Genomic DNA, 12,978 nt, shown 5'->3' with positions numbered 1-12,978 from the left:
TTCGCTATGACCCCAAGACCATCCAAGAAGTTTTCTTACATACCATCTACCAGGGTCTTAGCTCCAAATATTCAGACGTCAGGCAACAATTAAGACCACTTCTCTCAAATCAGCAAATCACTGATGAGGACATTGTTGGATGGGTGACAAAAATAATTAGTGATGAAAATGAACATCAGCGACGGCTTGGGTTATTCTCCAAACCAAAAGCAATGCATGCACACAGTGTCCAGGTGAACAACAGAGACCAACATGTGGACAAGAGAGAAGATGACAAGCTTCAAAACCTCAGCGCTCAGGTCGAGAGTCTGACGAAAATGGTAGCTGCTTTGATGGACCAACAAACAGCAATAGCAGTAGCACAAACAGCTAATTTAAAGGCCCACACTACTAAGCCAGTTGAACTGCCACAGACCCAACTCCATCCCTTGGCCGCTTCCAGCAATGCCGCACATCTCCCACCAGGTCTGTCTTCTAGTCTGAGAAAGAGTAAGGTGCCCATCTGTAATGACTGTTTGCGCCATGGTTTAGAGAGCTGTGATCATTGCTTTGTGTGTGGTGATTTAGGACACCGAGCTATTGGCTGTTCCAAAAGAGAAAGGCAACAGGGAAACGGGAGTCGGCCTTTGCTGAGGGACAACCAGAGGCCGGTTCACAGCTCCAGTCCCACTCAGTAACCTACACACGACGCTCAAAACAATCAACACAACAGCAGAAAGTTAATGAACCCCGCTTTCAAGACACAAGACAAACCCACAAAGTCACCCATAAAGTACCCCTGATTGGAAAGAAAAATCTGCTCAAATGTTTCATAAATGGCTACACAGCAACAGTATTATTTGATACTGGCTCCCAAGTAAGCATTATTGACAGGCCATGGAGGGAAAGGTTTATTCCTAATCATCCAGTGCGTCCTTTGGATGACCTTCTTGATGCAGGGGAAAGCTTTCGCCTATATGCTGCAAATGGGCAGGAAATCCCGTATGATGGTTGGGTGGAGCTGATGGTCAATCTGCCGGGTAACGACAACCCAGCTCTCACAGTACAGGTTCCTTTCTTAGTGAGTCAGCTTCACCTTCCACAGCCCATTATTGGATCAAATGTTCTTGATGAAATGGTTAATGGACCACAGTCTTCGGTCGAAACACAGTCGATGGTGATCAGTCTTCTTCAAGAGGCCCTCGGAGTTGAGGAAGAACAAGCAATAGCCATGGTGAATTTTACTCAGATCCAGAAAACTCCAAATGACATCATTGCCACGATTAGAGTGGGTAAAGATGTAAGCATCCCAGCTGGGAAAACTGTCAATGTACGTTGTAGAGTCCCACCTACACTCGATACGTCAGACCCTGTCGTGCTTTATGAACCACCAGAAGAGCCCACATGCTTAGAACAACTAAGCATTGGGGAAGGTCTTTTAGATATCAGTCAGAGCAGGTGGCCTCAAATTCACGTACCCATCTCCAACCACACAAAACACGAAATCGTACTTCCGAAGAGAACCGTGTTAGGCTCTATCCAGCACATCACCAAAGTAATTGAACTGGGAAAGATCACGTCACAGTCAGATGAGATGATGCCTGTTCAGGTTGTTGAGGCAGAAGTAAACGTCACCACCACAGTGCCACCTGCAACTGGCCTCTGGCAACCACCTGTCAACTTAAGCCATCTTGAACCAGAGCAACAACAGCTGGTAGAGGAAATGCTTCATGAAGAGTCTCTCGCATTTGCCCGTGACAACAGTGACATTGGGTGCATCCCCTCTCTACAGATGTCAATAAAGCTTCAGGATGACATTCCTGTACAGAAGTCCTATGTCTCGATCCCCAAGCCACTGTACAAGGAGGTAAAAGAGCATGTCCAAGAGTTGTTAGTCAAGGGGTGGATTGTCAAATCCAAGTCTCCATATTCTGCACCGATTGTATGTGTCAGGAAAAAAGACGGGTCGCTGCGCCTCTGTATTGATTATCGGTTGCTCAACAAAAAGACTGTACCCGACAGACATCCCCTTCCTCGCATTCAAGATTTGATCGATTCACTTGGAGGTTATAGCTGGTTTTCCATCTTAGATCAGGGCAAAGCCTATCATCAGGGCTTCATTGCTGAGGGTTCAAGGCACCTTACTGCTTTTATCACACCTTGGGGTTTATATGAGTGGGTAAGAATGCCATTTGGATTGACAAACGCACCAGCAGCCTTCCAAAGAAGCATGGAAGAAATGCTCGACACACTAAGGGATGAGTGTTGCATTCCCTATCTGGACGATGTCCTCTGCTTCTCTCAGTCTTTCCAAGAACATGTCAAAGTGTTGCGTCGCATTCTTCAAGCACTACAGAGCCATGGTGTAAAATTGAGGCCAGAAAAGTGTGAGTTATTTAAAAAAGAGGTCAGGTATGTTGGACGGCTAGTATCTGAAAATGGTGTGAGAGTGGACCCGAAGGATGTCGAGGCAGTACAGACTCTGAAAGACAAAACTCCAGCCACAGTCGGAGATGTCAGACGACTCCTAGGTTTTCTGAGCTACTACAGAGCATTTGTCAAAGATTTTTCATGCATTGCAAGACCCCTGTATGAGCTCCTCCAGGTAAAGTCCAGTCCATCACCACCCAAGCCGGCCAAGGGAAAAACAAAAGGCCCGCAACTGCCTTCTCGCACCCCGGTAGAGTGGACTAATGAACATCAGCAGATCCTGGAAGAACTCATAAATGTTCTGACCAACCCTCCAGTGCTAGCATACCCAGACTTTGACCAGCCCTTTGTACTACACACTGATGCTTCCCAGCAAGGCCTTGGAGCAGTCCTGTACCAAAATCAGGGTGGGAAAATGAGAGTAGTCGGCTATGGGTCCCGTACACTCACTCCAGCAGAGAAAAACTACCATCTCCACAGTGGTAAGCTTGAGTTCTTAGCCTTGAAATGGGCGGTATGCGACAAATTTAGGGACTATTTGTTTTATGCTCCTCGTTTTGTTGTTTATACCGATAACAACCCTCTCACTTACGTGATGAGTACAGCTAAGCTTAACGCTGTAGGTCATCGCTGGGTAGGACAACTTGCAGACTTTAACTTCGAGATAAGATACAAACCTGGCAGATTGAATGTTGATGCAGACACGCTCTCGCGATATCCCTTCGACATCAATGCATATATGGGTCAGTGTAGTGAGAACTTGTCAAAAGAGGCAGTATGTGCAGCCTGGGATGGTAGTAGAATTGCGCAGCAAGGAGAAGTAGCATGGGTGGCAGCTCTAACCATGGCCTCTCACCCCCCAACGCTAACAGACCCCTTTCCAGTGATTGCACACAGCGACCTAGTCAGTGAACAACAGAAAGACCCAGCCATTGGGAAAATCTTAGAATTGAAGAAAAACGCTGCAGTAATAACTGAAAACCAACGCAGGTCATTGGACAAACCCACCAGAAAACTCTCTAGGGAGTGGAACCGACTAGCTGTAGAGAACGGTCTTTTGTATAGAAAAACGCTGGGTCGCAAGCAGTTAGTCTTACCAGCCACTTATAGGCAAACAGCCCTTACATACCTGCACAATAACATGGGACATGTGGGTGTGGAAAGAGTTTTGAGCCTGGCCAGAGAGCGCTTTTATTGGCCCTTTATGAAAAATGATATTGAGCAATACATCACAAGAAAGTGTCAGTGTATACAACAGAAAAAGCCAGCTATGCATGACCGGGCAGCCATGGGAAGCCTAACATCAAGCTCACCCCTTGAACTCGTTTGCATTGACTTCCTCCATTTGGAAACCAGTCGCGGTGGATATGAATATATCCTGGTCGTCATGGATCACTTCACCAGGTTTGCGCAGGCGTATCCCACCAGAAATAAAGCAGGCAAAACAGCTGCAGACAAGATTTTTAATGATTTCGTCCCACGGTTTGGATATCCAACAAAGCTTCACCACGACCAAGGCAGGGAGTTCGAAAACGAATTGTTCCGAACCCTCAGACAGTTCTCTGGTGTGCAGCACTCCAGAACTTCGCCTTACCACCCACAAGGCAATCCTGTGGAGAGGTTAAACCGAACACTGTTACAAATGCTCCGCACACTTGGAGAAAAAGAACGAGAGAACTGGAAGGACCACCTCGCACACGTCATTCACGCTTACAACTGTACTAAACACGAGTCGACGGGCTTTTCCCCATATTACTTGTTGTATGGTCATCATCCTCGCCTTCCGATTGACCTCCTTTTTGGACTGTTAAGAGAGGGAGAAGCAACCACTGCTAGAGGATATGCAGAAAAGTGGAGAGAAAGAATGACTGAAGCCTATAAAATAGCTAACACCAACAGTCAACAATCAAGTGCTAAAGGCAAATTTTACTATGACAAGAGAAACAGAGGTGTGACTCTACAGATAGGAGACAGGGTCTTGGTCCGTAATGTCGTTGAAAGAGGTGGCCCATGCAAATTGAAGCCATACTGGGAGAAGACGATCTACGTGGTGAGGGAACAGGTTGGTGATAATCCTGTGTATAAAGTCAGTCCTGAGACAGGGAGTCGTCCCACCCGAACTCTCCACCGAAACATGTTATTCCAAGTTAATGAATTACCTGTAGAGCTGCAAGCAGAGAATCCACCTGTTTGGAAAAGAAACAAACCATCCAAGAAAGCAGAAAGGTCAATTGAGCGGACACAGAATCATGACACGAGTGAATCAGATGAAGAGGATGATGGCCCAAGTTACTGGCTGCGCATGCCAAGAATACCGACAAAGACTGATAGCGCTATGCCTCGACCGAGTTGTGAGGTATCAGAACAGCACGAGCTGGCAGAAACAAACCCAGATGGCACTGGTCCCGTCGAGCCTTCATCTGCAAGTAACAATGGCTATGAGGAAAGACAAGAGCAGGACGAAAATGAGCTTGGTACTGAAGAGGAGCTGACCCATGACGAAAGAGTGTTGCCTCAGATTGAAAATCTTGGTAGAGAGAGCCCAGAGATACAGGCAGACACTCAGCCAACACTAAGAAGATCCACCAGAGACAGGCGTCCTGGCCAAGTGTTCACATACAGATCCCTGGGGAATCCAACCTATGTACAACGCCCTGTAGTCAGTACAATAACAGCTCAACCCACAGTTTATGCTCACCACTATCCACAGCCTTTCTTTCCGTCATACCAATTGACACCTGTCATAACACCCATACACCTGACATTCCCATATCCTATTCACTCTTATTAACCATTTATACACACTGTACATTTCACACATAGATACCTTAGTCTTATATTTGAAGTTCAATGCACCGTGACAGGTATAGCAATAAGAAAAGAGTATTAAGTTAAGTTGTTTGTTGCAAGTGTCGGGAGCCACTTTTGTTGTGGGGGAGTGTGTAGTAACTACAAAAATATGTAATCATATTAATATAAATTGTGGTTTCACAAGGAACAAAATTCACCCTTAGGTTCATTTTGTTATTAATTGTATAATTAAAAGGAAAAAGTAAGTGGAACTTTTGACACCGGAAATGCTGCCGTCTGGCCTCGTCTTAGATGTGGACTTCCACCCATATTTCAGACTGAATTTGGACAGCACGTGAGCAACATCGTGTCCTCGTTCCTCATGCACTTTTGTCTGTTCCACAGGTCAGTATTCACCAATGTTGACTAATTTTGAGTCAAATGTAATTTTATTGTGTTGATTGTATGTTAAGAGCAAGTATGATGGTCGTTTAAGAAGTTTAATTGACAAAAGAAAGTGAAAAGAAACTGCGTTCTCATGGCGAAGTGATAGCAACGGCTATTTTGCCCTCTGCTGTAGAATTGTAGATTGCGATATAGATTGCGTCATACAAAACTTGTAGTCATTACTCTCCCACCTTTGTTTAATAAATGTATATAGCGGACATGTTGTTTAGGTATTTAGCGAACTTTCTGTACATTATCTGTATTGTTCAAGAACGTGTAAAATGATTATTTGTTGATGTGAAAAGAAAAGAGTGACAATGAAACCGTTATATTCGTCCGCTCGCGTCCCCTTGTGGCGAAAGTATGTCGTACAGCTACAAAGAACAACAGATGTCAGTTGTATGTATTACAGTAAAGCAAGATGGTTATTGATTGGAAGAATGTGTATTCTTGTAACTGTAAATATTATTTTGAATAGATTTTCGTTTTATTGAGCATGAAGACATTTAATTTAAGCGGATTAGAATGTGATGTTGGAATCATTGTGTTGAAATTAAACAGACTGAATTTGGACAGCACGTGAGCAACATCGTGTCCTCGTTCCTCATGCACTTTTGTCTGTTCCACAGACTATTGTATTTGTTGTCTGGTACCATTTTTGGGACCCGTAACATTTACTTGAAATACTTGACAATAATCGTAATTTGGATGTTTGCGAATCGTTCTATGATCTTCCGCGGCCGAATCGCGAATAATCTAGGAATCAGAAATTTCGCACAGCTCTAATAATAAGAGTAGTGAATAGTTGGCTATATTGTTGAATAATGTTGAACGCAGTTAGGCCGTGTACAACGCTGCTACTTGTAGACATTTTTTCACACTTACAAATTACTTCTCCCAAAAAGTAATTACGTTAGTAACTCAGTTACCTGAATGTAAGAGTAATTAGTTACTTGGCAAAGTAACCGGTGATAATTTCTCATGTTTTTTTCCCCCTCAAAAAAAAAAAAAACAAAAAACAAAAAACAAAAAACAAACAAAAACAGGTCACACAATGTGAAGTGTAAAGGGTTTTTGGAACAATTGGCCCAAGCCCAATTCTTTACCCTAAACTTAACTAGACACAGGGGTATTACGGATATTGCAATAACTAGATACTAACCTTTGGTATGTGTGGAAGTCATTTAATGTTGTGAATCAACCGTTAAAGTTGTTAAAATTGCTCCCGTTATTGCATTAGTTCCCTTCTGTCTACTTTCGACATGTGTAAGTTTTAAAACTGTTTCATCATTTAAAGATAGATTAAAGTCAAGATTTAGGAGCATTTTAGATGAAAGTTACTTAGGTTCGCTAGGAAGGTCCTCTACAACATAGCCTTTCTGAGAGGTCTACTGCTTTAAGATGAGGGCGGTTTACTAATGCATCTAGTTCTTTGTACATGTGGCTAATGCCGCCGTGTCTGTCAATTGCATCTAGTTCTACAATATGTGAAATCTACCGTAGCATCACATGGGCGTAGTTTGAAGGCTATCGGCTACAGTCAGGTATTATTGGAGCCACCTCCCATCGCTTTTGCAACGGCCTACCCACTCCTGTTCTGCTCTCATCTCCGTGAGTCAGTCTCTCTCAGACTTTTCTCGCGCCATTCAACCAACATAGGAACGCATAGTAACGCAAGCCTTTCCCGCCTCAGTAACGGTAACAGCGTTGCCACGATGAGAAAAATAATCAATTAGATTACTCACTAATGAAAAAAATAACGCCGTCATAGTCTTAAGGCCGTTATCAACAACACTGTCAGTATCTTCACCCCCTTCACTGATAGATATATTTGGAGCATGATCGTCAACTATTGTTCCGGAGTACGAAGGCCAGTTGTCACTCAAAGCTCACTGAGACAAGACACTGTATCTTTGGCAACAATAAAGTCAATACGCAGAGTAAAGAGAAAAAATGCAACAACTCTAGTGTCGCCCAAAGTAGTGGAGTAAGAGTATTGTTTCTTCTTCACAAATCTACTCAAGTAAAAAGTATGGTGTGGTAAAACTACTCCAAGAAGTACATTTTTCTCAAAAAGTTACTCAAGTCAATGTAATGTTACTACCCACCTCTGATGGGGAGTTAATTTTCCCTGCACTTAATGTTTGGTTTTAGCCCAATTGCGTTATTTTATGTTTAGTGTAATTTGGGGAAAAAAAGGGGCCACATCATACCGGTCCGTGGTGCAAAAAAGGTTGGGGACAACTGTCGTACAGCACTAGAGCCATTTCATTGGTATGGTCATCTGTGTTTGACAATGGTGGGGACAGAAGCATGTACCTGGGAGATCTCCAGACAGGGCAGCTTGCCCACCTGAGCCCCTGTAAATCCATAAACCGAGTTTGCACTGATTTTCAGGGCCAGTTGTCTTCCGTCCAGCACCTGCTTCTTAAAAGGATCTGTTTCCTTCTTCAGCTCCGCCTTTGCTCTGTGAATAGAGCGTTACACTCCAAATGACTGAAAAAAATGTATAGTTTACAGCAATATTCTTTATTCACACCTCTTTCTGGCTGACAGCAGGTTCTCCAAAATCTCAGGTAGGAGGCCTTTCCTCACAGAGCTCTTCACAAACTGATCACCAGTCGGTGTCTTGATGAAGTCGGCTGGTGACAACCTGCATTCCAAAAAATCTATCAATTCCAATTTGTACATTCAGAGGCGTTATAACATTTCTGGATGTCACCGAACAAACTCACCCCAGTTTATCAGCTGCACCTTTCTGCAGTAATGTGGTATAACACAGATTGTGAGCCATCATGATGGACGGATACAGGGACGAAAAATCCAAGGTGGCGATGGGAACGCTGTAATATCTGACGCAGCGAGGTGACAAAAAAAAATGCTTTGTCGAGTTAGGTTGGACAGCTGTTTTGAACATTAACAACTTCATTCGTTGCCAACCCTCCCTGTTCAAATGGGTAGGATGTTTACTAGAAACAAACAAATAAAAATTCACAGCAGAAGGATAAAAGAGCCACATGATTGGATGTCTATCACCGTCATTGGCCCTGACCAAATTTGATGACTGATAATAGACAGCCATCATATTTTGTTTAAATGGAGGGTAAGCTGCAGAGGGAAAAAAAATGCATTGCGCTAGAAAATAAAAACTCATTGCAATTTTAGAACAAGTGTCAATTTTAGTTTTAAATCAGCATAAAAATTCAGCTTTTTCCCCCCTAATTGGTCTGCAATGTAATAAACACCGAAGCATAATGAAAGGTAGCGCGTACCCTTTTTCTGGCTCAATAACAGTAGCTCCAGTGTAATCTTCTCCCCCCTGCGACTTGACCACAGGCATCACCAAGTCCTGCTTGGCAGCCTAAACATGAACAAAAAACTCTTATCGTAAGGATTCGCTATGTTCTTGGTCTTTTTTTGCGATTTGTCTCTTACCTGTCGCAGGAGTTGCGAGACAACTTTGATCTGCTGACCTCTTGACAACAGATAGGTAAGCGGCACTCCGGTCACTCTGGCCATCTCCATGTAATTGATCACGCACATCAGCTTCTGCAGCAGCCGCAGCGGCAGATAAGCGTCTTTCAGGCAGTAGACGGCCAAACGCCGCCGTGTCTGTTCGTTGCCGTTCTGTGACGGGTAAAATCAAAGAAAATAACATTTGGAATTAGCATAAATCAACACCATTAATTGACTAATGAACCAATCGATTAGCAAGTGAATCGACAAGTATTTTGATAATCGATTCATTGTTTTGTTGGCCAAATTGTCTTTTGACCCTCTTAATAGTAAATATTCTCTTTGCATAAAGGGTAATGGTAAATTTGCTCATATTGTACAGTGGTACCACGACATACAATTGCATCGACATTAAGGTTGGGCATCAAGCATCGATGGGACCCGGTTCTAACACTCCGGTTTTCCTTGAACGGTTCGAATTTTTAAATTTAGATTCCATGTTTTGATGCCCTGACCTGAAAAAAAAATGCTGCTGAAAACCACGAAGAAGAAGCCACAAGAAGCGCGTATCTGTGCAATGCAACTTTATTACAACCATGGACGCGGTGCGGCGGCGCTCAAAAAGTTGGCTTAACTTTACAAAAAAAAATGACCAGTCAGCTCAGTGCAACATTTACAACACAACTACATCATGCAAAGGTGGCTGCAGGACCAAATATGCACGACCGGCTTCATGGAATACAAGTGCCAAGTGCATAGCTAGCTGAGAGCTACGTAGTTGACACGCTGCGCCGTGAGAACCAGGTAAGTAAAAAAATTAATTACGTCCGTCTTCTGCTGTCCCAGCGACCCGACCCCGGATTAAGCAGTAGATGATGGATGGATGGAATAGTATGAGAATAAATTGCATTATTACGTCGGGCTATGGTTGATATCACATGTGCAGCGGTACCTCTACATACAAAGTTAATTCGTTCAAAGACCTCGTTTGTAAGTCGAAATTATTTCCCATAAGAATACATTTTAATTCCGTTAATTCATTCCACAGCTCAAAAACCTACATTAAATCTGTTTAAAATGCCAGGTTGTTTGCATGTTACGTGTTTTGGATCCCCCTGGTGGCGATTTGCAATTTGTTGTTTTTAAGATCAGGCATATTTTGGCCACCTAAAGAAATCTAAGACCTACGTTCTCATTGAAAGAAAATAAAAAGGGAGAAAGTTTTGGTCTAATTAATTCGGGACGGGCATCATTATTGTTCTAAAAGGACTATCTGCAGTGGTATCCATTCTTCTAGTTACACCAGTGCTTAGTTTTGTACAAAATCCTTAATCAATACTGCTGTTACTATTTCAAAAAGCAATTACAAGAGCAACACAAATACATTATGGATTTTGCGTAGTGTACATGAACGCACCGCGGGCTGACGGCAGAGTGAGAGCGTGCAGTTAACTTTCTCTTTTCACGTCTTTTTGTTGCTATCAGTTAGCGACGAGTGTTTTGTTGCACAAGTTCTGAATGAAATGATTAAAAACCTGACGAACCTGGTGATCTCTTTGGCGATGGTACCAGAATAATAACTGTCACCTTAACGTATAAAGACTGGCAAACAGAGGTCGTCGGAGTATTGTCAAGCAGTTCATGGACGTGCACCCCACGCTCATATTTTTCAATCATTCCATCTTCATTTCAATGGTAAGCCTCACCTTTTTTTCTTTTCTCATTTCCTGCTTTAACATTCTTGCAACCCATGTCCGCCGTGCGTCAGTCTTGCGGTAAAACAATGAAATTGCGACGCTGTCATGAATCGTCGTATTTCGAGCATTTGGTCGGATGTAGAAACGGCGTGTCAAATTTTACGTCGGATGTCGAAAAGATCATGTGTCGAAGAGATCGTATGTCGAGGTACCACTGTACATAAAACTAGATGCGAAAAGACAGACTCGGCGGCGTTAGAACATGTAAAGAGAACTAGATGTTAAATGACAGGCTCGCTGGCAGTAGCCGCCTCCGTTAAAATCAACAGTATTAAAAGGATTTTTGATTTGAAATATGTTGTTGCTTATTTAGAAAGAAGCAGCCATATGAAGCATTCAATTACTTTTTTAATGAACTCGTGGCAGTGAATACATAGCATCACATCACAAAGCATCCTAGCCAGACGCTCTCATCTCTTCTTCTCTGCATTCACGTACACAATCCTACAGCGCCACTCACTGGCCTAACTGGTATTGTCACAACATAAACATTGCATGCGTCTGTGAACACAACAGAATCAGTTTTACAAATAAGGAAACCTTATTATTTTGCGTCATCTACTTCAAATTATAATCAATAGAAGAATTTATACTAATTCTTCGTCGTAGCTCCCAGCTAAGGTACATGTATGGCAAAGAATATGAGTAAATGTTCTCTACGTGAGCTTTTGAGGAAAAAAAATCTTTGTGAAAGTGCACTCCTGTGGAAAGAAACTTAATCACATTTGAGTTCAAAGACTGATATTTATGTACAAGATAAAAATAACCCTGTGGGAATTTCAGACATAATTCCTAAATTTCATATTAATTGTATTTATAATAAATGAAAATAGTACATTTTAAATTCATATAAATAATACATTTTAAATTCATATAATAAAAAAAATTGAGAAGACATTGATATAAACTAATACATTTTTAATCTATAGATTTTTTTACCCTGCTTCTTGAAAGAATCAGAATCGACAATCGTTCGGAACCGCAATCAAAACATGGAACCGGAATCGTTCAATTTCAAACTATGCCCAACCCTAATCGATATACGATCCTTTCGACATCAGACATAAAATTTGACTCGTCATTTGTCTCGACATATGACGACATGCTTGAAATAGGACAAATTATGACAGCGTTTCAACTTCATTTTTTTCCCCGTAAGACGGACACGCAGCGGTTTTTCTTGTGAGAGAAGTCAACGTGGGTCCCGAGAAGGTTAGGTTGTTGAGAGGTATGGTTTGATTTAGATTATTTCACTGGAAAGAGAAAAGAACTTCTTGTTAAAGCTCAATTTTCTGCAGAAGAGGTATTATTTAAAACATTATTTATTCGTACAGTAAGATTAGAACAGAGCTATTATTCTGTTCAAAGATGATTCGCGAGTATAGAAGATGTTTGTTTTTTTTAAAAATTATTATCAGTATTTCAATCCAGTTTTTTTATTATATAAAACTGAATTTTCTATCCAGATGGAGGAGGCACACTTTAAATATAGTGTCTTTTTTGGGAAATGAAAATATGGTCACCCGACTCAATACAAGTTTTAGGCTTTAAACCAAATTGAACAAAATCAAGAAAAAACATTTTTTTGACTTTGACAGCATTTTAAGTCTCACATTTTAGAGGAGTTCATTTATTTATTTTCACCCATACTGTAACAGGCTGACCAAGGCCAAATAGTCTACGATTTCTGAAGTCATTGATGAAAGCAGACTACTTTTTACTTTGGAAAACAATGATACATTGACATAGTTCCATAGTATTCATAGTCGACACTTTTTCAGTGCATAGCTTTTGGTTACAATGCAGATAAAACGTTAAGCGTGAGGTAATATAACATTATATAACATGATTTATGCTTGTGGCCCTGGTGTCAAGGTCCAGGACCTTGTGTGCGCGCGTTACCTGAAGATCGGTGATGATGGAGTGCTGTACATCCTCCTTCTGCTCTTGTAAAAAGTGGAAACTCACAGCATTCAGTGTGTAAGAGCGCAGTTTGTAGTCTCGGAGGAGAACCTGACAGGCAAAAACGCACATATCTATTTATGTTATTCAAAAATATATGAGTCCTTATTAGTAGACAGGGTATGTTAACTTATTATCTTCACAGAGCATATGTTGT

General features: G+C 41.9%; 1 protein-coding gene across 2 annotated transcripts in view; it reads right to left on the bottom strand.

Annotated features, from left to right (window-relative positions):
- Positions 1-12,978, bottom strand: part of pold1 (polymerase (DNA directed), delta 1, catalytic subunit) — a 48,355-nt gene that overhangs the window by 16,428 nt on the left and 18,949 nt on the right. For both annotated transcript variants that reach the window (XM_057817509.1, XM_057817508.1), the window contains exons 12-17: positions 12,762-12,872; positions 9,082-9,273; positions 8,919-9,007; positions 8,382-8,498; positions 8,186-8,299; positions 7,966-8,113 (exon numbers count right to left, since the gene is read on the bottom strand). In XM_057817509.1, coding sequence (XP_057673492.1) covers positions 7,966-8,113; positions 8,186-8,299; positions 8,382-8,498; positions 8,919-9,007; positions 9,082-9,273; positions 12,762-12,872 — 771 coding nt within the window. The remainder of the gene's footprint in view (positions 1-7,965; positions 8,114-8,185; positions 8,300-8,381; positions 8,499-8,918; positions 9,008-9,081; positions 9,274-12,761; positions 12,873-12,978) is intronic.

This window comes from Corythoichthys intestinalis, chromosome 16, assembly GCF_030265065.1.
Source record: "Corythoichthys intestinalis isolate RoL2023-P3 chromosome 16, ASM3026506v1, whole genome shotgun sequence".
NCBI classification, from domain to species: Eukaryota; Metazoa; Chordata; class Actinopteri; order Syngnathiformes; family Syngnathidae; genus Corythoichthys; species Corythoichthys intestinalis.
The sequence above is the reverse complement of the archived record's forward strand: the minus strand, read 5'-3'. Positions and strand labels throughout refer to the sequence as shown.